This window comes from Streptopelia decaocto, assembly GCF_964273445.1.
Source record: "Streptopelia decaocto genome assembly, chromosome: 10".
Lineage (NCBI taxonomy): Eukaryota > Metazoa > Chordata > Aves > Columbiformes > Columbidae > Streptopelia > Streptopelia decaocto.
In genome coordinates, this window is record NC_138665.1 from 6287805 (window position 1) to 6314657 (window position 26853).

The window sequence follows — 26853 nt, forward strand, 5'->3', positions numbered from 1 at the left end:
TGGAAGCCAGAGGAAAAGCTTGTGGGATTTCTGCCCTCTAAGTATCTATCCTGCAGTTTTGTTTATTTTTTTAAATATACAAAATGAGAAGTGGCACCAAATTAAAAAAGCTTAGTTTACTAGAAGGCTGCTTCAATGAGAGGCATGTTGCTTTGCCTTAAAGTCAGCTGGTGTGGTAAAAGCACACTATAATTCAAATTAACCATGGTAAAGTAGAAAGATGTCACTCCTGGAATGTGTCACTGCAGCTCTCCCACCTCCCAAAGTTTATCCTCCTCCTGCTTTACCAATCGGATCAGAAACAGGGAGCTCAGGTGGTGCTGAGAAACCAGGATCCGTGTCTGTGTGGTGCCGGATTCTGACTCTACAGCAGGAAATTGGGTCAGCAGCTCGTTACTGGCAGCTCGATTTCGGTGTGATTTGGGCAGCTCAAGAGAAACAAATAGGCCATCGATCAGTCCAGCAACAGCCCGGGGCTTGTGTGCTTTAATTACATGTGTTCTTGGCACCAAATTCAGCCCTGTTGAAACATCATCAACTTAAGTGAAACTTCAAATGGAGGAATTTGGCCCAAGGTGTGTGGGGTTTGTTTGTTTGCTTTTTTCCCCTCTATGTTATTTCCAACAGTGTTAGATACGTTAATAACTTTTTATTTTTCTGTCTAACTTTTCTAATCAAGCTCACTCTGTTTTCAGTGCTGTTTACACGTAGGGAAGAGAGATGAAGGTAACTTTTCATGTTAGCCCTTGTGATAGGAAGAAGCTTTAAGCAATTGTTGTAGCTTATTCTTCCAGGACAGGTGACCTCTCTCCAGCACAGCCCTGCAGCTCTGGATTTCGCAGAAAAAAGCTGGGTGCTGTGCTTGATTTACCAAACAGACTTTCTGATTTTTGCTGTTGCAGTGAAGACCACCATAAGATGGGTCCATTTCTGGATGGGGCTGGTTAATGTCGGATTGGTTCCATCAAAGCCTGGCTGCTCTAGCAGAAAAGGGTTTTTTTTAATTTTGTTTTTTTTTTTTTTAATTTTTCTAAGTTTTTCTCCCCCCCAAGAAAGGTTTCTGAGAGACTGTAAGCCCAAATATTTCAAGCATTAGGACTAAAATGCAACTCTTGTCCCTTTCTCAAGCATGCAGAGAAGTGCAGTTGGTCGAAGGGTGCAGGAGGTGTTTATTCTAGGGAGCATCTGCAGGAGGAACCTCTGCCTGTTTGGGCATGTGGTGCTCCAGGGTGTGATTCTCCCAGCTGGAAACTAAAGGACCAGGGCGGAGAGACAGCGTGAGGCGGAGCGGCTGCTCCTCTCTTTGCAGCAACCCATGCAACGAGAGCGAGCCGAGCTCCGCTGCCTCCACCGGCGCTCCCGACCGCTCGTCCTCATCAGGAGCAGCCAGTGGCCAAACCCCTGGGGCAGATGGAGGGGCAGAAACCAGGGTCCAAAGCTGCAGCTGCATCCTAGCTTGGTCCTTGCTGTCTTCTGTCATCCAAGCCAGCAGGGCCAGGGTCCCCCAAGGCTCCCCAGTGATGCCACTGCTGGAGGACGTGGTCCTGGAGAACATCAGCTGGGTTGGTGAGGAAGCCCAGGGCAACGAGTCCTCGGAACACGCATTTTTCTCTCTGGATTATCAGCATGTTCAAGTCCCCTTTGAAATCACTCTCTGGATCATGTTGGCGTCCTTGGCCAAAATAGGTGAGGCATCTTGAGAGGGTGAGAGGGTCTCCATGGGGATGGTGTGGGCAGGGGTGGCCTTTGCTTCGCCCTTTCTGCAACCTTGGAGCCGCAGATAACACGCCACATCCTAAGGATGCACAAAGTGTGTGCCAGACATATGGCACGCATGGAAAATAGCTACCTGGTTGCATTTTAGATTGGAAATGGTGGTTTTCCATCTCAGACTTCACACCTGTGCGTGGCACTGCTGTTAGTAGGGAAAATATCAGGGTTTCCAGGAATTTAATTTAACTGCAGTGCACACCAAGGTGCGAGTTCATCTCCATGAGCTTGTGGGTTGCCCACGGGAATCTTCATCTTAAAATGAAGACTTCTTGGGCTTAAAAAAGGGTTCTCTGTCTGGCCAGTGGCAAGGAATAATTCAATCTGTGTGCAGGGTGTTATAGAGCCGAAAATCAAGTCTCTGTGCATTAGGGAGGTTATCTGTGTAACGGCACCTAAGAAATTATATTTTGTATAACTCAGATTTTCTTTTTTTTTCCTTCTTATTCTACAAAACTGGCCATAGGAAAGTGGAAATTATATGTATATTTTTTTCAGGAATTGTGGTCACTTCTGTTAAATTACTGCTATAAAATTTATTTTGTAGCATTTTTTTCCCTCTCTTTATTTTTTTTTCCTCAGACAGAAGTCTCTGAGATTCATTTACATCAGAACTTCTTTCAGATGGAAATGGTCTTTTCATTTTGCTATTCTGCATATTATATGATGAGATCTCAACTTTATTAACATGCACGAAGAAATAATAATGATCACAATTCTTTTTTCCTATTACCCCTATTCCAGGTTGGTTTGTATCAGTTACTTTCTTTTAATAGCTCACCTTGAATACTTGTGGTTGTCAGCGTTTCTCTCTAACATTGAATGTTGCACAAGGCTGCCTCATTGGACTTTTTTCAATGTTGCCTTTAGCTTTAAGTGTCAATGATTAAACAATATTAAAAGTGGCACCATTTATAATTAATGAGAATGTTTTTGTATATTTTTTGATGAATGGAATTTGCATTGTGTTTAAAATTAGCAGTTGCCATTTACATTAGTGCTGAAGATGGCATGCTAACTAGATTACATCATAAATAATTCCAAAGACTTTTTTATTTATGCAGATTAGTTTTTCTGTTTGTGTGTTACCTAAAAATAGATCTTTAACCTTATGCTATGATGAAATGCAGTCTGAACCAACAGTAATTTTGACAAAGTTTTGTATTTTTCCATAAAATTTTAGATCTTCTAGCCAATTTCTGATTGAGCGGCTTCACTTTAGTTGTGTGCTTTTATTACTACTCCAAAGCGCAGCTTGCTGAAGGTGGGAGCACAAGGACCTTCCTCACCCCAACAAGGAGCTGGTTGATGCTCTTCAGCCAGTTTGGGCTGATAAAATATTTATTTATTTATTTATTTATTTATTTATTTATTTTTTATTTTTATTATTTTTTTTTTAATATATGTATTTTTTTTCGTTCATCCCCTTCCAGGTTTTCATCTATACAACAAGCTGCCTTCTGTCGTTCCCGAAAGCTGCTTATTGATCTTTGTAGGGCTTATCATGGGGGGAATCATCTACGGCTTAAACGACAAGTCGCCGCCCGTCATGGACAGCGACATCTTTTTCCTCTACCTGCTGCCGCCCATCGTCCTCGATGCAGGGTACTTCATGCCCAGCCGTCCCTTTTTTGAGAACATCGGCACTATCCTCCTCTACGCGGTTGTGGGGACAATATGGAATGTATTTGGGATCGGCTTTTCGCTGTACGGGATCTGCCAGGTGAAAGCCTTTCACCTCCAGGATGTGTCATTGCTCCACAACCTCCTCTTCGGCAGCCTGATTGCCGCTGTGGATCCCGTGGCCGTGTTGGCGGTGTTTGAAGAGATACACGTCAATGAAAAACTGCACATTTTGGTCTTTGGAGAATCGCTCCTGAACGATGCAGTGACGGTGGTAAGGACCAGCCTTTGGAGTGTTTGGTGTTCAGGAGAAGGATGGGTTGGTGCAGAGAGGTGGGATCTGCAGAGGGAAAATTATCAACAGCTTCTTCTAGCAGAGGACTCCTGGTCCACTTCTCTGGTCTGAGGTCCTGAGAAGCTTTCAGGTGAACAGCTCTTTGACTGTATGTCTGGGGACAGAAATGCATGGGAGTGCCACAGCATTCCCCTGGTAGGAGCCTGACTTCCAGAGAAGGACACTGACCCTTCACTGGCAGAAATCCCCGCAGCGTATTTTGTCATTGCTACATATGGCCATGTCTGTTGAATACGAGGAAGAAATTTTTTAGACTGAGGGTGGTGAGAGCCTGGCCCAGGTTGGCCAGAGATGTGGTGGTGGATGCACAATCCCTGGAGACATCCCAGGCCAGGCTGGATGGGGCTCTGAGCAACCTGAGCTGGTGAAGATGTCCCTGCTCATGGCAGGGGGGGCACTGGATGAGCTGGGAAGGTCCCTTCCAACCCAAACTATTCCATGATTCTATGATAATGTCTTGTTAACAGTTGCTTTTCCTCTTCCATTTTCATCCAGGTGCTCTACAAGCTATTTCGATCTTTCTGTGAAATGCCAGCTATCAAAAGCGTGGATGTTTTTGCTGGAGTTGGACAATTCTTTGTGGTTGGGCTAGGAGGAGTTTTAGTAGGTCTTATTTTTGGGATGACTGCCGCCTTTACCACGCGATTCACCAAGGATATCCGTGTCATTGAACCACTCTTTGTCTTCCTGTACAGCTACCTTTCCTACCTCACCGCTGAAATGTTTCACCTTTCGGGGATCATGGCGTAAGTATGTCCCAAAACCTCAACTCTCCAGGAAAGCTTTTTGGCTATTTTACTGAAAACTATCAGAAAAAAAAAAAATAAAGTAGGTTTGCTTAGCTGGAAATCTGTGCACGGCAGTGAATAGCAAGTATAAAAAGCTGTGGAAGAGCTGAGAGTTGTAACCATGTTTCACCCATTGCACAATTGCACATCAATGGTAATTGCTGCAAGTCACGAGCAATCCAGATGACTTCTGGGCAAGTTTCAGATGGCTGATTGGTTTATGTAGGTTATTGAGGAATGTTTATTTAACTCCATGTTTTTTGTTTGGAAACCTTGAATGTTCAAGCAGTGAGATGTCTGATGGCTTTGGCACAGCCAGAAGAGGCTTTTTTGGCATATTTTGTTCTTTTCCTTGTGTGGCCTGGTCAGAACTAATGTTTGAAGAGCTGCAAGGCGTATTTAATCAACTTCTCAGAAAGGTTTGGTCCGAGTTTACAGGATGTCTGTTCTAACACCCTCCTCCTGATATGCATGCCCTCCCCGCTAGTTAGCTTTGGGTGATGGCCCCAAAGACCTTATGGTGACAGAGTAAATGAGTGACGGGGTGGGAATTGTGTATCCCTTACTGGAAATAGTCCTATTGTTGGGGAGTGCTTTGGAGGTGTAACTTGGAGATGCAGATTTGGCATCAGAAGAAGTTCATACACAGCTCACGAGATTGTCTGGTCTCCTGAACAAGGCTGTTGTGTTTTCATGCCCCATGTGTGTGTCCACCCATCATCACTCCCCATCAACGCTGGAAATCTGCTGGGCAATTCCAGCCAAATCTGTCAGAGATCCAGGTTCCAAAGGCACTAAACATTAACCATTTGCTATAGCACGGTCAATCTATACACTCTTCATTTTAGGAAGCACTTTAGAGCACTGACAGGTTTTCTTCATGAAGCTTTTGTGCAACAAGGGTATAGCAACATGGGGCAGATGGGGACAACCTGTGTCCTGCAGCCGGGTCCTGTGCTCTATCAGATACCATCTCGTGTGTCCCTGTGGATCAGCGAAGCAAAACTGTTTGTTTCTGTAAATTCAGCCTTTCACAAATGGTAATTTCTAGACAATACAGCTAATTTATTTTTCTTTTTACTGGGTACATCCTCCAATAAAATCAATAATTATGGGCCAGAACCTTCCATTTTTAGGAGGGGGAACTGAGCTTTCCGGTGACCTCATGCTTTTCACTTGCAGAGCAGGGGACAAGAAAAAAGTAGATAATAATCCTAAAGGTCAAAGAAAGCTCACCTTGGAAAGCAGAAACAGATGAAAAACTGTGTGATTCAGTCCTGGTTTCTGGGGGCTGTTATCAGTTGCACTTGGTTCTCCTTCCTAAACTAAGACAGCTGGTGCTGGGGAATCACAGCCAACTATTTAATATTTCTCTAAAGACTACAAAGTGCACTTAGACTGCATTGATAGCTACAGTGTAAACAACTGTAAATCTGATAATAATGAAGATTAAAAGTAAATTAAAAAATTAAGTCAGGTACCAGCTAGACACAAGAATATCTGGGAAATCTAGTTTAAAACTAATGACACTGTTCTGGGTAGAAACCATTTCTGTATCTTGCAGATTTAGTTTCCTCAAATGGTTAATAGGAGCAATATTCTAGCATTACTGAAAACAATTCTAGCTCTGGGAATAGGTAAGAGAAAGCCTATTTATAGGAGCATGAAACAGAACAGTGAAATAAATATGCTGCATAATCATCATGGAGCAGAAAACATTCAATCCTAATAGTGTCTCTTTCTATCAATCACAATCTACTGTACCCATTATGGAACCCATTTTCTATTCTTTTGAATAATGCATTGTTTCTAAAGCAAAACAATTGCAAAGGCAGCCGATTCCTGCACTGCTGGTCTTATAATTGCCAAATTATAAATGCCTCTTTTATGTATCTTGATTTCAAACCATTCATTTGTGACCAGGGAATACTGTATTATAAGAAACAGATCTTGGCAGTTCGTTTATTTGAAAAATAATTTGATTGCCAAAAAAAATCAATTCCACATAGTCCACAAAAAAAAATCTGTGAATGCAACCCAATCTGCTAAACAATTCTGCAAATGTTTTTTCGTTTGACTTCTTTTTTTCTTTTTTTTTTTTTCCTTCCCCCGTGGGGGAAACATCTTTGAAGTTGTGACAGAACAGGTCAAGTTTATTCCTTGTCTGTGAATCTGCTGTGAAGCCATATCCTTTTCCCAAGAAGTGTTCCCAAACCACAGTTCTGAAAGTCACTTGCCCATAAATACTTGTTGGATTTCTTAGTTCCTGCTTGCAGCTGTTTTATTGACTCTGTACCCAGAGGCAGATACAGAAAGAGAAGAATTTATTATTTTCTTTGTAGCCTGTGGTTCAATCTCTGTTACTCTTTCTGGCTCCGTGCTTTATACAAAGTGGGTCAATCTAAAGAGGATAAATTAAAAAAGACCAATTTCAGAATGTTTTAAAATATTGGTACATTTTCTTAGGAGATGAAAGATGCGAACTCGAAGAACATTAGGTGAAAAAGAGATTTGAATCTTGGTCTCATGCTGCTGGGTAAAATGGGATCTTTTTCCCCAGTAAGAGTATCGTGGCTTTTCTGAGTCTGACCTTTGGCATCCTGTGCCTTTTCTACGAGTCCTCTCCCTGAAGTTTTAATTCCAGACAAACCCAAATGTTTCTTTCTTCTAAGAGTGTGTGGGGTTTTTATGGCAATGAGGAAAACCAAAATAACAGTTTTTTTTTAAATGAAAGAAATAGAAATGTCTTTGGGTTTGTGTTTGTTTGAATGCAAAACCCAGTGATCAGTAACTCACAGTGGGCAGAGGTGAATCTTAATTTGAAAAAATGGAAATCAAATCTCAGAAATGTGAAGCCATTTTGCTATTGCTGGTACAATATTTAGAACAAAACGTTTCTTTCCAGGTTAAAATGTAGCTTTGACTCTTCAAGCGCTCAGCTCTTTTGACCTTCTAAGATTGCTGGCCTGAAAATGTGTTGATTTTAAAAAGCTGATGAATTAGGCTAACCACGTGTACCCTGTAACTTGAAACAACAATTATTCACGAAAAATTGCAAGGTGGAAGTTTTAATTGGTGCTGCATGTTTCTGAAGTGACCTTGGATATGGAATATCTGAGGAAATTAAATATTCCGACTACAAGAAGAGTCTCCCCTTCCCTTGAATATATTTTGTCTGAGCAAAATAGGTAATGTGGGCTCCTAAGCATGAATCTCTTCAACCCAAATAGAGTTTGGCAAAATTAAAGAGCTGAAAACAGTATATTGTGATGGAAAGAGTTGAATGTACCTAATTTTAGGTATTATGTGAGGCTATGGTAAATGCAATACATTGTGAGTTGTTTATTTGTTAAAAACCAGATATACTATCTATATATTGTTGTCCGGGTGGCCTTCCTGATACTATCGGACTAATGTAGGAAGTGATTCACTGCCCAGTGAGATGTATGCAAACATCTAAAGTTTGGTGAAGCCATTTTATAAATGACAATGTGTTGATTTTGTGTGCTTAAATAGAAAAGATTGTTTTGTTTTCTTTTTCTCAGCATCATTGCTTGTTCCATGGGCATGAAACGTTACGTGGAAGCCAACATCTCTCTGAAGTCTCACACCACAGTCAAATATTTCATGAAGATGTGGAGCAGCGTTAGTGATACCCTCATCTTCATCTTTCTTGGGGTTTCCACCATTGGCGAAAATCATGAGTGGAACTGGCCGTACATTTGCTTTACTGTCATCTTCTGTCTTGTTTGGAGAGCACTAGGTATGGTGAAATTACAGATTTACTTATTTGTTATTCATGGGAGTGAAAAAATGTGGTTCCATTGAATGAGAAAATGTTCCTGCCTCCCCCATCACCCTCTGCTGCTCCCCCTGTACATGTGGTTATCACAGATGTGAACACAAGGACTGAAATAACCAAGCACACATTTTAGCAAAGAATTTGAGAGCTAAAAAACATTCAACAGGATTTGTGTTTACAAACCACAGAGTCAGAGTGAACTCAAATTTGATAGACACTTCAAGAAATTGCTTAAATAAGGTAGGCCATGATTAGCAAGATGCAGCAGAAAGGGGTTTATTAGCTGTTAATACCCGCCAAGATTTGTTTTAATAACTGTGCACCATCAATGCACTTGGAAACTTGCTTGTTAGTTGTGTGGACGTTCAAATATTTCATTATGATTAAGTGGTTTTCTGTTAAATTATTTGCTCGGATGAAAAGAAGTTCTGAGTGAGTTTGACATCTTTTAGCTCAAAAATTCTTCACTGCCAGACATAAGGAACATAGTAACGTTACAAAAGCACAACTCTGGCTCTCCAAACACAGCTCTTCTCATAGCACTAGTATTTTTGAAGTTTATTTCTTTTACAATGCCTTTCAGAAAAGCAGCAGTGATGTGGATCCAGCTAATTCCCAGTAAAAGTCAATGTCGGTCTGTGTCATCAGTTCTCAAAGTAGCCATTAATCTGCAGAAAATAAGATGTTTATCTGTTGGGTTTAAGATTACATCTTACTGATTTAAGGCTTGATGTTTTTTACCTTTCTGTGTATGTAGATGACTGTTGCAAATGACTATAAATTACACCAATTGCTGTGTGACCTTAGGTTTTAAATTCATAAATTAGAAATCTTTGAGTGAAAGACTTGTGAAGAAACAGCAATTAATGCAGGCAGAATATAGCTGCTTATCCAAATTACTGCTTGGAAACTTTTGGAAATTAAAGGGCTAAATTGTTGCTGATGGCTTGCCTTGAGAACACTTGTAATCCAAGCACTTTAACCATTTGTTATCACCAATTAGAGTAAATCAATTAATATTTCAATTCAGTTCTCGGAATCTGGCTCTGCATAATCAAATGAGTAAAGTTTCTGAAGGGAACTCTGGTTTCCCATCTGGACTGTGATAAGCACAAGACTGAGTTAAAAAACAAGAGAATTTGCTGTAAAATGAGCTACCTAAAATTTTGTAGTTGTACCAAGTCCTCCAAAGTGCAGCCAGTCAATGGCATTTGTAGTCTCCCAAATCAGAAATGTGTTGGGAATTAATTTTCATCTGAACAAATCAAATGCAAACCTGTTGGACCAGGCTGGAAGAAAAGCCCTTCTCCAGTGGCATATTTGGAATATACCATCTTGGTCCCTGGTCAGTTCCTCATGATTGGTGTTTACCAGTTCAGTGATGTTTTACGGTAAAATATGTCATGCAGTTACGAGTTTTACCAAATTTCTGTCTTTGTTTGATGTGCTTCTATTTTTTTTTTTCTGCTTTTCAGGGGTTCTCGTGCTGACTTTCTTTGTGAACAGGTTTCACGTGAACACCATCACCAGCAAAGACCAGTTCATTATAGCCTATGGGGGTCTCCGAGGAGCCATTTGTTTCTCTTTGGTTTTCTTGCTTCCTGACTTTCGCAGAAAGAAGCTCTTCATTGCAGCAACAACTGTTGTCATCCTCTTCACCGTGTTCATACAGGTAAAAACACTCTTGGTGTCATGAGCAGATGTAAAGAATGAGCATGAGATATAGATAGATATTTTTTTTTTTTCTTTTTTTTTTTTTTCCATACAAATAACCAGTACTAAACCGTTAGATGGATACAAGAATTTACTGGTCATTAAAACTTTTCCTCCATTAAGTTGTTAGGCATATACAAATTTTAAATTATTACTGAAAGAGGCAGAAGGTGTGAGAATGTGTCATTCATTCATGAGGTTGACTATCATTTTTTGACTTAAAGCATGTGCCATAGCATCTTCTGTGATAATTTGTCCTGTTGTTGATCTGGTCCTTCCTTACTGGGGTGGCAGTGGTGAAAATTGGAAAGAATTATGCTGGCACAGGTTTCCCCTCTGGAGCAGTGCTTCCACATGTTTCATGTGAGAGCAAAGCCAACATGGATCAAACTCTACAGGTAGTTTGCTGTTTGAGCAAGGGAAGAACCACTTGTTGTTGTCAGCCAGCACTACCTGAGCTGTAGGTCAGTTCCCTGATCCCAAAGGTGAGAAGATAGCAGATACTGGAGATGCTCCAAAGCCCCTGAACATGGGCAGCAGGAATTTTAAAAAAGGCTTATGGTTTGGTCATCTCAGTTTTGGTAGTTCACAAGTGGGCAGTTTAAAGGGACCTAATTTTAAAGGAGTGAGTTCTTAACATTTTCTGAGAATTAGTTCTATCGTTTTGGGGCATCCAACAGCTGAAGCAACAACAGTCATTAGTTGTTTATCTAAATATTTTGTATATGTCTGAGACGTTTTCACATTCATGCAGCAAAGCAGCTGCAGTTATTTTATGATGATACAGCAGAAAGGGGATTGTTTTAACTCTTCCAGTGGAAAAAAAAATTAAGTGTGTTACTTGTTATAAAAGGAAGAAAAATCAGAAGCAAATCAAAAAGTTGTAACACATTTGATTTATTTGCTTCTAATTTTTATTTTAGAACTGATCCCTGAGCCCTCTTTCTTCCTGCTTCTCCTTCTGCCCTGGTGATTCTTGGGTTATTTCCTACCCAGTGGGAAAGCTGCTGCATGTGGGTGCAACCTGCCCACATTATGGGGTGGCTGTAGACATCTGAACCCCCTGCTGCCAGGGCAGCACTGGTTGTTTGGAGATATTTGGTTTATTGTTTAAAGCAGAAATGTACTTTTTTATTTAAATTTTTTATTTTTTATTTTTTAATTTACTTATTTATTTTACTCTTTTTTTTTTTTTTTTTTTTTTTAATTTAATCTTTTTAAAGACTGATTTCTGCTGCCTGGTCCCACAGAAAAGCTGTAGGAGCATCTGCAACATGAGCTGCTGCTGGGGGAGCATATGAGAGGTACCACATCTGTCCCCTGCCTACAGCTGCACAGGGGACAAGGAGCCACGGGGGCAGGACTTGGTGCTTGCATTGCTCTCCTTACTAATATGCTTTTATTTCTCATGGATTCTTAACCAGCACCCCTGCAGGTGTATGATGGAGAGAGGTTTTCTCTCCCTTAGGCGCAGGCTGAGGGTGTGAGGAGTTTTTGTGGATCAGCAGCTCTTGGCGTTGCTGTGACATCTAGTGGCAACCGTGTTCTTGCAGCTGTCTGTGGGGTGAAGATTTTGGATGTGTTTCCTTGTTCTTCTCTGCCCAGCAGCAAGTCTGTAAAAGAAACACTCCTTTTGGGATTTATTTCTCCAACATACACCTTTCAGTTCACCTGGCGAAGGTTGTGACACTTGAGGAAGGAATAAGGTGGAAAAGCTGGGATTGTCTGGTCCAGAAGTGAGCAAGGCTGATGTCTACCTGGTGTGCACTGTCCTGAAAAGTTATCAGTGGGTCTCCATAGGTCTGAAGAGAGTAGGATTGGGGTCTGGGAATGACGCTGTGCAGAAAAGCTGCCCAGGAGCTCCACTGCTCAAGTGCATGAGGTCACAGGATCGTTTTGGTTGGAAGACACCCTTAAGGTCATTGAGTCCAACCATAACCAAAATCTGGCACTAAACCATGTCCCTAAGAGCCTCATCTATACGTCTTTTAAACACCTGCAGGGATGGTTACCCCACCACTTCCGTGGGCAGCCTGTTCCACTGCTTGAACACCCTTTCCATGAAGAAATTTTGCCCAATATCCAATCCAAACCTCTCCTGGTGCAACTTGAAGCCATTTCCTGTCGTCCTATCACCTGCTACTTGGGAGAAGAGACCAACGTCCTCTATGCTACAAACTCCTTTCAGGTAGTTGTAGAGAGCGAGAAGGTCCACGGAGAGCTGCTGACCCAGGTCTGGGCTCCTCCTTGTGCCCTTGGATGGAGGGAGCAGAGCACCCACTGGGGCTTTGCGAGATAGCAGGTCACAGTGACAGCTGCTGAGTGGCCCCATGGCTGAGTATCATCCCGCAAGAGTGAATTCCTTCCATTTGGCCTCTCTGGAGCCCTCAGGTGTGGGTGTTGGGTGCTTGGGCAATGCAGAGAGTCGAGGCTGAGTCTCTGCTTTCCCATGTCCACCTAATCCACACCATGAGCTGAAAAAATGGTCAACAAGTTTGATGTGCCCATGGGTTGAGACCTGCAGGGCAGCTGGACCAGGCATAGATTTTGGACTGAAAGGAGAGAGCGGGGGCCAGGGATGGGTGGAGCATTGTTAGGTGGAGGTTGACAGTTTTAAGATGCAAATGTGGGTCAGAAATTGAAGACACGGTCACTGGGCATGTCCACTCATGCGGAGATGCTCTTGAGTCTCAGACAAAGGTTGTTCTAAGGCAGCAGTTCTATTCTGCTGAGGCTTCAGAAAATCCTTCCCAGGACTGGGAAAAGGGCTTTTGTGTAACCTCAAAGCTCAACTGGTGATGTCATCTCCATGCTAAAGGGTGAGAGTTAAACAGGGTACGGGTACAGGGCAACCGCTTGACCTTCAGCCATTCAACAGGAACCTAAGACCTCTAAAGCCGGACTTAGCTCAGGCTCCAGATACCTGCAGTATTGCATACCTGAGGCCACCACGAGAATGGAAGCAGGGTGGAGTAAACTTAAAAGCTGAACCAAAAAGATATTGCTGTAGGTCAGCACAGAAAACAGACACAAGAATAACAGAAGCAGGTATTGAAGATGGACGGTCAGAAACCTGGGTTTGCAAATGCATCCTACAGCTTCTGGGGTCCTGCTGCCAGCCACATCGATGGATGCAGGACTGAGGAGTCTTGTCGGAGCACAAACCCACTTAATTTTCTTGGAAATCCTGACCATTCTGCCCTAAAATCCTCATGCTACACAGACTGGCGACCAGTATGTGAGCAGCTGGGCTTGTCCATACATGGGCCTATGAGTGCATTGTATACCCAGGTAATTTGGCTGGTTTTGCCTTTCTAACTCGGTTGCATAAGGCTCTTGCCACAAGAAGTGCGGTTGATGAGTTTAAGAAGGCTGACTAAGCAATTGTTGAGTCCTCAACACTTCCAGGCAGGCCTGGATATGTGCCACATAGACCAGAAAGTCCTCCAATTTGCTGTGGGCTTGTCTGAAATGTCACAAAAAGCTCTTATTGTTCTGCCTTTCAGTGAGGTTTAAAAATTAAATACCATGTTCTCCATCTGAAGTTCACTCTCTCAGCCTATTTGCCTTGGACCTCTTCCATCAAATTGTTAGCAAATATAATAATTGTGAAGAGTTTTTGTTGTTTGCTACGGGATCCCTGGTGGTAGAAAAACTTTGTGTGAGCCGTGATAAAGTTGTCAGGATCGGGTGATACACTTCAGATGCATTGTCCCTGGTGGATGGAGGAGCATCCCAAGGGACCTACCAGTGTGTCGCAGTCTGCTGGCCTGAAAACAACCTGTGGGATTCCCATAATGTTCCCAAAGTCAGGAAAGGGTCAAAGGAATTAAAATGTTTCTAAATTTTGGAATTCTGATCACAAAACTCTGAAATGCCACTTTAAAATGACAACAAATGCAGCTGGTTATCCAGTGAAGGCAAGAGACCAAATTGCATAGTCTCTGCTGTATTTTTGTTGTATCTGTTTTTTCGGAATTTGAATTTTATGTTATTTACTCTGAACAGTGATGCTTTTTAAAATCGCTGTTAGCTATTAAAATGACACATTAATTGTTTCTGCAATTAAAAATGTGTTCAACTATCCTCCGTGCCAGCATCTGTGACATTCAGAAGTCATAAACATCAACCACTCCATCATTTTTGCTGTAAACATGTCCTAGAAAAGTCATTCCATACCGAACCCAAACTAAGAAACGCACCACAGCAGCATTTTAGAAGTTCACTCATGAGGCTTAAAGGATGTTAAAACTCTTCCCTTGACCCTTCCCACCAGGTGGATAGTTTGATTAGTAAACTTAGCCACCGACTGGCTGTTTAGATCGTTGGCGTAATGATCTGTGACATATAATACTCAAAAAGTTAGCAGCCAAATGCTGGCAGAGGCTGCATGCTGGCAGCTCTCAAGAACTATCATCATTTCAGGCATTTGAACTTTGAACGTTTCGGGCCCCCTTCCATCTGGTGGGCTACAAGCAACAGCAAGCCACAGGCTTGACCTTGAAATTATTATTGGTTGACTTTTTGTGGTCTTTGAGATGCCGAACGAGGAGAGTGGAGCATTTCCCCTGTCTCCCTACCCCAAACCTGAGGTATGTGAGCTCCCATTGTCAGGCTACTACCATGAGCAAACAACATATTTGACTTACGGTTGGAAGAAGAGAGTTTCTAGCATTGTCAAAGCTTCACGGATTTTTATCTTGATAATAAAACGGAGTAGATGAGAGACGCTGGCTCAAACAGCAGGTCTTGTTCTGGCAAAGAACAAGGTAGCTGTGGCCCATACCCATGCTGGTGATTTTGGTTCCAGTGCAGGAACCACTAAGAACATTTGACGTGAAAAGCTGATTTTTTGGTCTTTGTGCTGCAGGGAATGACCATCCGTCCTCTTGTTGACTTGTTGGCTGTCAAGAGGAAACGAGAGAGTGCTCCCACAGTGGGAGAGCAGATCCACATTCGGGTAAGTGATGTGTCTATCAACACACATCCAGAGCTCTCCAGTATGCTTCGCTGATAGCAATATGGCTCTTCTGAAATGTGGAGTGCCTCCAGGGGCTCTACAGATCTGCAGTTTTACCTGAATCCTCCACAGGTCAGTCCCTTTCCAGCTTTGAAATTCTATGCAGCTTCCTAACCATGGGTTATTAGTTGCATTGGAACAGCAGCCACCAACTCAGCTAGGCTGGTGTTGCATTAGAAGGTGCACAAACACGACAGGAAAAGACAGAGATTCACCCAAAAGTTTATACTGGGACCTAACTCCAGCTTTTCTGCTTCTCTGAAAAGAGTGATAGAAAGTGAGACTTGGTTGCTTTCAGGGTTAGGATCTTCTGTATGTTCACTAGTCACTTGACCACTATCAGTTTGGAGATTTTTGCAAAAAAAAATTAGGAAAGGGAGGGCAAGGAAAACACCATATTGGAAGGAATCACTGAAGTCACCATAACTCAAAGTTGGAATTTAGTTCACCTTGCTCTTGCTATCCAAACATTGGCCTTTCTAGTTACAGAGGGCTTCTCCACAGAGTGGGTCAGCTCCATGAGAATGCAAGGTCCTCTGCACATCCAGCACTGGCCAGGGATTTTTTTTATGCCCTCATACTCCGAATCTAGTGTAAAATAATGTTTCTGAATATAAGTGTTTACGCCCAGTCATATTTCTGTAGGTATGGTTCCTTCAGGAATATTTTTATCTTCTTTTTTGGGTAGCTAGAAATAAAGACATTAGGTCTGAGGACATTTGTAAAACCTGTTTGGCATCCTCATAATTAGGTTGTATTACAGGGCTTTGTCTGAGGTTAACGGAACACTTCAATAGGCTGAAGAGGCTTTTCCTATCATGAACAGAGGATACTTTCTTCTTTTGTTAGTGTATGAATAGTAAATCATCTCTGGAAATGTGTTTATTAGGAAATGTGAGCTGAAAATGGCTAAGTACCAATTAAGTTGAGAAGGTAACAATACAGATAGTTGGAAACCAGGCACGCAGAAGCCAGAAGTGGCTTTCTGCCTCAAATTTATTTCTCTGATCGAATTACCAGAACGGGGGCTGTCATTTTTCAGTCCTCAGACCACAGAGCTGCTAAAAGCAAATGTAAGGACTCTCATCCTGTACTGGCTGCAAAGTCGAGTGAGCCGCTGGGGAATTTTTCTGTCTCTGATCCCACAAAAAAAAGTTATTCTTACTAGAGCTTGAGGAAGATCCAGGGACATCAGTACTAAGGTGTGGAGGGTCATTGGCTGTGGTGGAGCAGAGACCTCTCCCAGTTTAGAGGTACTAGCAGGAGGGAAAACAGTTTGGGAAATCACAGAGATTTAACTTCTAGGTGGAAAAATCAAACTGGAATTTTTAATACCATTTTAAACAGTACTAATACTTTCGTATTAGGCAAGATATGGCCAATGATTTCATTCAGTGGGAAGTGCCTGGGGAAAGGCAGTATTTATTCAAGTTAAAGCAGCATTTTTGCGTTATCTACACGTATATCCTGAAGATACAGATCTCCTGAGACAAGTTGTCCTCAAAAACCTCAATATGAGTGTTTCCCGCTTATCAAGACCCAGTATGCAGGACACACAATCCATCAGCCATCCTATATGTATCATAGAGAGCAGATCCACGTCCCTCAGTGATTATTCTTTGCTCGCGTAGACCTGAAAGCAGCCAAACCACTTATTGTGCTCCAGAACCAAGGGATGCACGTGGATGCCTGGATGGGGAACTAGCCTGACATCTCCCCTTCTTGTTTATTGGTGCTGGGTACCGAGCTGAAAGCATCCCCAGTTTCTCTGCTGGCTTTTGGTGTTTGCTGACTGAGTTCATCACGTATGCGATACATGCAACCGGTGTACAGCAAAATCCTCTCTTCTGTTTAGTTCTTGGATCATTTGCTGGCTGGCATTGAAGATATATCTGGACACTGGGGACAGTATTACTGGAAAGACAAGTAAGGATTTGCCAAAATACAACTGTGTGTACACGTGTAGAACAAAATGAGGCTGGTTTCTATTCCCTGAGTTTCCCCTGTGGGCACTTGAGCCTGGTTCATTCTTATGGCACAGCCAAGGTGACAAAGGGGTGGCTTTTCCTTGACCAAGGGGCAGGTCACATATTGCACTTCAGCCTAAAAAGTCTCCTTTCTCCTCTCCTGTTTTGTTTGTCCCTTCTTGTCCAAAGAAACCTGCTGGAAATGAGAGGGCCATTCCCTCCTGCCTGCCTGCCTATGTGGGACCTGAGGACCCCAACCCTGTGTGTGCACAACATATTAAAAATATGAACTTGCAGCACTTGAAGGGGCAACCACTTGTGGACTGACAAATTACAGATGATCTCTACAGATTTCTGTAGCAAAGTGTGCAGTTTTTGTTAAGTTCTGGTAGATTGTACACACAGGAGAATTTAAAAAAAAATGCAAATAACATAAAACATACCAATAGCAATCTACCAGGTTTAATTCCTAGTCTGTGTAGACACGGCTGCAGCTAACTTCATGGTGGCTGCTAAATGCAGCTGGCAGGGGTTTTACTGGAAATGCCAATGCTTCGAGATGCCACTAGAGGGTTTGGGAATCACCGCTGCTGAGCAGTGTCCTGGCTCCTTGTGAGCAGGTTTGCGAACAGCCAACAACAGCCAAGCTGGAGCATCGGCATTCAATACCGGTCAGATTTTTCCCCAATGTTGTGCTGCATGTGAGCAGAAAGTGAGAGGAAATGGCTCAAGAAAGAATCTGGAAGTGTTTAAATCTGTTGCATCCCTTGGGGCTATTGCATGTTACTTGTAGTGCTTAGAGTTTGCAATAAATCTGACACTTTGTGGGGGGGTTATTATGTTTAGCAAAGTTTTAATATCATAGCTTATGTACTGGAGTGCAGAAATAATGAAATACTGACTGTTTGGACCAGTGATTTCTGGAAAGAAGATAATGGAATACAATGAAATATGGGGCAGTCATGGACTGCGGACTTGCTCAGGTCCGTTTTGATGCTGGGGAGTCACGGGAGGAGGCTAAGCCCATCTTGGTGTGTTGTGTTTTCTTTTTTTTTTGCTCTTTCCTCAAACAGATTAGAATATTTCAACAGCAAATACCTGCAGAAGATCCTGCTTCGAGAATATGACCAGCCGAAATCCAGTATTGTGCTTCTCTATGAAAAGCTGGAGCGGAAACATGCCATCGAGCTGGCAGAAGCCGGGCAGCTGGGCCATGCCCCGTCTCATCCCTCCTTGCTGTAAGTTGTCCCCTTTCTGTCACTCCTCCCAATCCTCCCACTGGAGGGAACAGTTATGGAAAGCTTTTACAAACTTCTCTGCCTCCTCTGCTCTTCCCTGCTGGGCAATCCCAAGAGAGGAGCAACAGAGCTTGGACAATGCAAAATAAACACTACTTAAAAATGAGAAGGTGGGTATTAAAAATGATCAGGTGGATGAGCAATCTGCTGGCACTGATGGACAGTTTCTGATGTTGTGCATGGAGACTCATCTCTATCCCCTGCAGAGTTACACAGAAATGGTGCTCTGAGGAAGAGGCACCTGCACCATTTTTGACGCCTTTACACTATTATGCGTGTTGAAGGGACCCAACAGCGAGAACGATTATCGGGCTGAGAGAGCAGGGTCAAATATTTGCAAGTCAGAACGGCCGGCTCATCTCTCACAGACAGTTTCGCTCTGCCACAGCTCTGTTACCCGCTTAACCCCGGAGCACACGCTGGCACGACTCTGATGCAAACACCAAATGCCATTTCTGCCATGAGCTCCAGCTGCGGGGATCAGCACTCGGTCGTGTCTGCTGGTGGTGGGGTCCCAAAGGGCTTTGGGGATGCACCAGTTGTGCTGCTGTGCATCTCGTAAAATAAGATGTTCTGGTTTTCTTTGCAGCAACAACGACAGGACTGTCATAACAGACAAAAAGTTGGAGGATGCTGTGAATCCGGATGTCCTGGAAAATATACAGGAAATATTGGCAAGAAACCTGTACCGAATAAGGAGAACGGTATAACTCTTCCCACAATCTGTATTTTAGGTGTCCAATAACAAAAGTTATCTCAGTTATCCTAACAGCCTGAGCAGATGTTATGATTATTTACATAATTACTAATGATATCTCTTTGTGAGCAGAGAATAGTTGGCTCTGTGAAGCCAGACCCAATTTCCAAGTCAGTGGCATGTCTCTGTTTGCAGCATGACAGCTTCTGAAAGGTTCACCCAGTCAGCCTATAATTTCATAAAATATTTTAGGCATCAGTACCCAGAACCAGAAAGGAGAAAGGAGGAGCACGTGAATCTTCAGGCATCAGGTTAGCAGATCCAGCAGCTGCAGCAGCTCCTGGCTGCCTATGGGACAGAGCAGGGATGGAGTTCTCCTCACATTGCAGGTTTTTTCATGAGAGCACAGTCAGTGAGCTGCAAGTGAGAGTTAATCTGCAGAGATTTTAAAACCGCTTGGCAGTTTTGCCATGAAACTAGTGCAACTGGTAAATAATATCGAAAACGCTGTTTACAGAATAACTCAGGAATAATCTATCTGGGGTTTTACACAGCATCTAGGACTGTGCATTGTAATTGCTGCTCACATGGTGGTACATGGAGCCTTATCCTTAAAATCCACCTAAGCCTTTGTTTATGGATTATGCATGAAATACCGAGTCCTTGGGGATGTGGCTGGTGTGGGCAGCTCAGCACAGAGGGCTCACTCACCCCCTCCTGTCCCTTTGCTGAGCTGAGAGAAGCAAATAGATAAGGCTGGGAGTAAAACTGTAGGAATGGTGAATGGGACGGAGATGAAGGCAACACCTCCTGTTTGCATTTCTGCTGAAATCCAGCCTCATCCTTGTAGTGACAAAGTTACCTCAGTTTCCACTGATGTTAGTAGGAGATTTCACTTTGGTTAGTTTATGCCTTTTGAAGCAGGATTTATCATTCCTGTTGATGCTCTTGCATTATTTATATGTGAAGGTGGGGCTGATATAAAATATTGGATGGCTGGGCAGAGGCCCTGAGACAGCTCTGGCTGAAGAAACCTCTAATGGAGTCGTTGCACTAAGTTGGTGTGTCACCTGGACTAGCAGAGATGCATCTCAGTCTTGTCATTCAGTGATTGCTTGGGCAATTTTGTATAAAAAAAAAAAGGCAGAGTTTAGAGTCCCATCTTCCTTCCTTGGCTCTTTTTCCCTCCATCCCCACCTCTCATGCTTGGGTGGATCAGTTTATCTTCATGGCTAGATGGGTGGTCATGGGCAATGATGGGCCTGGAAGACACAGGCACCAGTGGAGGGATGAGGGATGGTCCTACCCCAGCCCTGGTCTCTCTGGTGCAACATGCAGGGACCGGCGTACAGCAGGCACACCCTGCCTGGAGACACCGAGCCCGGGGAACATCCCAAGGAGATCCTGATCCTCCGGCACAAGAGCCTGCGGGTGGAAGTGAGCGGAGGAGACATGACCATCTCCAGGACGGAGGTAAGAGGCAGCGGGGATGGCTTGGACCTGCAGAGACCACGTGCAGGTATCATGAACGTTAGCAAGAGTGCTCTTTGTTGCTGGTGATATTTCCTTTTAGAGATAAATTTAGTTGCCTTAAGGAAATTAAAAAAGTGTCTCTCAATCCTAAATTGCATTCCCATGAATAGGAAATACTGAGGGAAAAAAGCCCAACTCCTGACAAACAAATCAGCTGGTTTGGGTGCAACGCTGGTCAGTGCTTTGTGAACACAGGCTCCTAGCCATACTAGGAAAGTTATTTACTGAGCAAATGTTATTAATTGGGTTTCAGTCTGTGGATTCGGAGGTCTGTTTCTCCCATGTTTTCTTTTCTGGGAGATTTTGTTGAAGGCGGGAATTTGCTGCACCCATTGTCAGCAGTCCAGATGGACTGTAAATATTTGAAACTGTTTGGTGGTGTGTTTGTTTTTGGTTTTTTTTTTTTTTTTTTCCTAACTCTTTTGAGAGGACAGAAGCACTATTATGAGCTTTCTTATTTATCCTGGAGGTGAGGTTTTTGTTTTTAAAAGCAGTTCTGGACAGACTTGAAGAAAGTAAAATAGAGGGAAGTGTTGCATACTGATTCCTGCGAGAACCACTTCAAGTCCAAATTTACTGCTGGCACAGCTCCATGACAGTTCATTTTTTTCTGAATTAAAAGAGAAATATGGTAAATACAATGTCTGTGGCTGGTGAAGACTTTCGCTGACTTCTTTGGAAATCATGAGAGAAGCTGGGCAGATGTTTCCCCTTGGAAAGACGAAATGGGCCAGGAACGGGTGCACAAGGAGCAGACTTGGTCTTCTCAGTTCCTCCCATCCTCTGAAACTCTTAGTCTTTAGGAAAAGCAATTAAGTCCTGCCAGTATTTTGCTCGCAGACCCCCCAGGTCAGCAGCAGTAACTGCTGGGCCATCCCTAAATTTCACCCACTTCTCTGAATCTTGGGTTCTTGCTCAGGCTAAAGCACCATCCAAGTGCAAACCGTGGTCTCTGATGTGGGCAGAGAGACTCCATTGCTAAGGAGAACAGAATGACCTTTTAAAAAGAAACAATTTATTTTTCTTTATTTAGGTAGTAATTTCCTGGGACAGCACAAGAACTCAGGACTGCCACAGGCTTTTCTGCACTCTGATTTCTTTGTTCAAATGCTGGTCACTGAAGAGCCCACCAAGAACAGCACCAGTGCACCAAATTCTGCTGCGTCTCAGCCCTCTGTTCACAGAAAGGTGTTCTGGCTCTTGCAAATGACTTAAAAGATTTAATTTGATCATTTACATGCTGATTGGTACTTACAATTCAAAATAGATAGGCAAGAACATGGCATGTTCCTGTAGAACATTTGGTATAATTAAACTTCAAAAGAACAGCATCAAGCTAGTGCTGATTTTAAGTGCTATGTTCCAGACTTTTAAGGACATTTGATTGTTAACCCTTATGCTCCCATTAGGTTCTGAAGTGCATTTCATAGGAAATTTAACACCTTGGGTAAGACCATTTCTCCTGTTAGTTTGAGTTCCTACAGCTGGCCTTTCAGACGACAGAATATTTTGGGGAGAAATTGAACAAAAAGTAAATTCACTCTGTCTCTATGCTGACCCATGGACGGTGGCTAATACTTTGTGGGGATGGTGAATGGTGCTGTGCGGTGTGCAAAATGCCAGTTTGATGCTGATTGCTGCTGGCTCACAGGAGTAATTTGTTGGTGATAATTCTACCCCTGTACAGCAGCTACTTTTGCTTTGTGCAATTGAATACTGGGGGCTGATTCCAGTGACATCTGTGAGGGTGACTCTAAGCCCCAGCAGCATCCCTCTGCACCCAAAAGGAAAAATCAGGCATGCTTTGTGTGAGCAGCAGCTTATCTGCTCGTGTTTCAGAATAGCTGCCTCGTTTTACTGCAAATAGAAATGAGGAAATACCGAAAAGTGATGGGGTGATGTTCTACGAGAGCCCTGGAATATTGGCACAGGGTGGGAGGGTGGGTGAACACTGTTACTTCATGCTGCAGAAGAACAGACTGCAGATTTGTCAGCAGAAAGAAGGAAAACTGTGCTAATTAGTAGATTTTGTCCCATTAAAAGCAGCTCAATATTTTAAATTTCTGGGAAAAACATAAACCACTCAGATCTAGTTTTATGCCAAGTTGACAAGCAAATGTCATTTTCATGTTTAAAACAGAGATGAATGAAAAATGTGCCTAGTTAGTGTCTGTGAATTTTCTAATCGCCAGATCTTCTGTAGTCCCAAAGGGAAGGGCTTGGCCTTCCAGGTTTTGAGTCAGCAAAAAACCCCAGATGCTCTCATGCCACACATTTTTCTATTCTGCATTTCACCACGAGATGGAAGCATTACAACTGTCTTTGCAAACCCGACTGGAAATCGAGGAACAAACTTCAAGCAAAAGAGCACTGAAAACCCTCCAGTGCTGGTGAAACACCTACATAGTTTCTATTGCCAGTCTATTGAAAAAAGCTTTGGTGATACATTCCATCGGTTAGGTGTTGTGAGCTGAGTGAATAATTTAAAATCTCGGTTCAGTAGAAACACTGCTTTTTCTGCTTGCTGGCTGTCTGCATATATGGTGGGTTTTTTGTTGTTGTTGGTTTGTTTGTTTTTGTTTTTACTGAAGTTGCTTAGTCCTTTGCTTTTAAAATATGCAGCTCTTGTAGCTCAGTTAGATTCGTCTCAGAACTTACTAGGTGCTGGTTGGTCTTTTCCTCCTGCATCAGCCACCACAAAATAAGGTATGTATGGAAGAGCATCTTTCTATAGGTCTATGGCTCCACCAGGCTGGGGCGAACCAAGAGTGAAGGTCGTCTCTCCCGATGGACAATCCATCTCCTTCCACCGTCAGTGTGGAGAAACCAGTGTCCTCACCAGTATAGGCACTGATCTGTGGTCAACACTTTGGCTTCAGCCAGGTTGAACCATCTCTTCTCTCTAACCTGGGTGGCTTTGGGTACCTTGAGGGTCTACTGCACTTTGGGTGTCTGCCTTTGCTTTTACAGTAAATGCTGCCTTAGAAGCCCCTGCCAAGGAAGTGTTGCAGAATGAATAGAGAAGGCAGAGAAAAGAAGAACAATCCTCATGCCCCCCGAACCAGCGGCGCAGGTTAAATGATTTACACCAGGCAGAAAAACCTTGGCAAGACTATGAGGTGACTTCAGATCTGAATCAGAGCCCAGAGGATTAACTCCAAGACTATCTATTTCCAGCAGAAAGTTCACCTTCCTCCGCCTGAGGACAAAATTCCTGTAGAAGGCTGATGCTTCCCGGAGCTGGGCATTGCGCTGGCTCTGAACAGTGCCTGGATTTTGGGCTTGCATTATTCTAGGCAAGGATCCAGTGCAGAGTACCTTGGCAGGGAGGTGTCTGAGACCCAGGATAGCTTTTATTTACCACTGAGCACCCAGAAAATCCTTGCACCTGTAGCCAGGCAACTTCGTCCTCTTTTCTTCTGCCAAAACCCAAGTACACTCCCCCAAGAAGGAGCTTATTTGGAGCTGCCTGTGAGCCATGTGCGTAAATGACATTCTGCCTTTGGTAATTATGTCGGAGCCCTTTCATGGAACATACTCTGAGAATTGTTAAATGCCCCTGGGAATGGCTTTCCAGGGAGCCGGGCGATGCTGCTGGAGCTGGGAAGGCATTGTTATTAAAATGGTCAATAAAAGTGCGAACAAGGGATGGAGGGCAGCGGTCCTCGTTAGGGGAGGGAGGAGAACGAGCCGAAACAAAACAGAAAACCAGGCTGGGAGGTGTCCAGAGTTATTTTGGCAGTCTGGGTTTCTGGACCGACGTGCCAATTCACAGCTGCGTAAGAGACTTATTCCCAGTTTACAGAAGCACTGAACAATTCAGGCAGCATTGTGCTACCAGATTTATGTTTTTGTTATTTTTTTTTCCTGGAGGGTGGAGATTAGCACTGGAGTGAAAGGACAGGGAGCTCGTTAGTGCAAGCTCGTTACCTGCCTCCTTGGCCTGCAGCCAAGGTGGGGAGCAGCCAAGGTGAGGAATGTCCATGTTCTGGGGATGGGCTTCACCTGCCCCATCCTCTCTGCTCCAGGGCTGCTCTGTCCCATCCCATCTGCTGAATCGCTCCTGGAGAGCTCAGACCTCTTCCACCAACTCAAAACAAATCAGCATCTGTAAATATTTCCTGCCATCTCTTTGGCCTATTTTTAGCAGTAGTTCTTGTTGTTTTTCTTGGCAAAACAAATGCAGATGGAGTCCTTGGGGATTGTAAATGGCTTGTTTATGAAGCAGGAGTGTCGTTAACAGACCTGCTCGCGATCTTCATCAGTGTATTAAACTCCTTTTCCTCTTTAATCACAGAAGGATGATTCCTACTCGGCGCAGGGCGACTCCAGCCCGCAGCCCAAGCTGTGCCGCTCCTTCACCGGTAAGCTGGGGGGTTCTTCATGTTCCACCAAAGGCTCAGATGTTCAGCAATGATTGCAGATTATTCCACTTATGGTGATGCTAATGCATAAGCACCTTATAAAAATGAATGCTACTTCAATAAAGTTAATGCCCAAATACTTTCAAAAAATCAAAGTATATTTTTATTTTGCTTGCTAAGTGTTACTAAAATGCATTTTGAGTGTCCCATTAGCAGCACTGTCTGTTTTGAGTATCTGTTACAGAAAGATCAGTGGCTCAAGACCTCATGTTTTTCTAAACCCAAGCTCAGTTTTTAGATAGCTGAAAGCTTAGTTTTCACATTAAATAAATAAATTTTTAAAAAGTTTCATATCGGTGAAGCCTCACACAAAGTATAGCTGGTTGGAACTCTAGGGAGCATCATTTTAGCCTCTGAACTGCAATGAGATGTTCAGTGGGAAACTGAGCACTGAATTTTTATGCTACTTGGTACAACACCTTTTAGCACAGTCACAGCTGTAAAAGTGATGATTGAAAAGATTCAGTGGTTGTTGAAAATAACAAAAAAATAATAGTCTCCCAACATAGGCTGAGATAGGTTAAGGGGCTGGGTCTAATATTAACCTACAGAATATTTCTTTTTTACATAGGAATTGGAAAAATATTTAAGAAGTAAGAAATTTTCCTTTCAATCTTTTTGTGTCCTATTTCTAATATTGTCTTCCTTTGTAATTTTATTTAAACAATTAACTGAACCCTTGCTAAATAAAGAGCCGTAGAGTAGCTGGTACCTTATTACAGGTTTGCACAAGTTGATGGAAGTAACACAACTGTGTGACATTTGTGTGTGCATAACACAGACATCTGCTGGGAATGTAGCTATTTTAATCCATAGTTTATCATAAATGTTTAAACTGTGTTCTTCCTGAGGAAAAACATGAGTGTAAGCAGAGTGAAGTGATAGAAAGCAGTGTTGCTGGGTGAGTTGTTTTTTGCCCCAGGGACAATGTGAGCACAACAGCCCCCAACATCGACCCTTCCATCACGACTGCATTTACCCCCTCCCAAAAAATCACTTAACGTGACAAAGTGAAATTATAGGTGCTCCAGCAGGACACCTACATCTTGAAAAGCTATTTTAAGATAGTCACTGATATGAATTTTTGTTCTGCAAAGTTGCTAATGCAGTTTGACTAAAGAATGATGGTATTTATCCAGATACGTAACCTGTTTCAAAGTACAAAATAGGTTTTAAATTGCCTTTTTTTTTCCCCCATTGAAACACTTATCTTTGTCTTCTGTTTTGTAACTGAAAAGTGATCCTTGCAGTGGAACAGCTCATCCCCAATGAGCAAACTGCCACCTCAGTAGCTCTTGGTATTTCTTCATTCTTGTTGACCCACAAAGGAGAACATTTCTCATACAAGTCCGTGTTTTTCTATTCCTGCAGTGGGGAATGCAGAAAAGGTTCGGGAAGTGGAACGGGGCCGCTCAAAGTCGGTGTGTGTCATCCCACCACCCCAGCCCCGCGATACGGCCAGGGGTGAGAAGAAAGAAACGGAGAAAGAACTGACTTTGGAGATGTAAAGGCACAGATGATGACACTGGTGTCCCATGAGGGATCGGACTCTGTTGCGTGGATGGCTACTATGCGTGTAGATAATGTAAATAAGACGAGTATTGAAAGGACTGTGTGGACAGGGCAAAATGTCCCGAGCAGTCTGCATCAAAGCGTGAACTCTCATTGCATGATGCGGGGTTTTTAAAGGGAACCAGGGGAAATGACGTGGAGCTGAGCACTAACGGTGCAAGGTAACATCTGTCACAAAATCGGTTTGTTCAGCCTGGGAAAACCGGTGGAACTGTCTGCAGCTGCAAGAAAGGATGTTTTAATATCAGATTCTCTCATTAGTCAGCAGGAATAGACTAAACAGCAGGAAGA

General features: G+C 43.1%; 1 protein-coding gene across 1 annotated transcript; it reads left to right on the forward strand.

Moving 5' to 3' along the window:
• Positions 1-1410: 1410 nt before the first annotated feature.
• LOC309444154 (sodium/hydrogen exchanger 2-like) lies at positions 1411-26498 on the forward strand (the record flags this gene model as incomplete). Its single annotated transcript, XM_082061745.1, is given in 13 exon segments — positions 1411-1447; positions 1450-1686; positions 3204-3667; positions 4244-4494; positions 8082-8299; positions 9814-10010; positions 14922-15011; positions 16927-16997; positions 18112-18276; positions 18926-19040; positions 20372-20506; positions 24864-24930; positions 26362-26498. Coding segments are annotated over 13 exon segments (2184 nt in total).
• Positions 26499-26853: the final 355 nt, after the last annotated feature.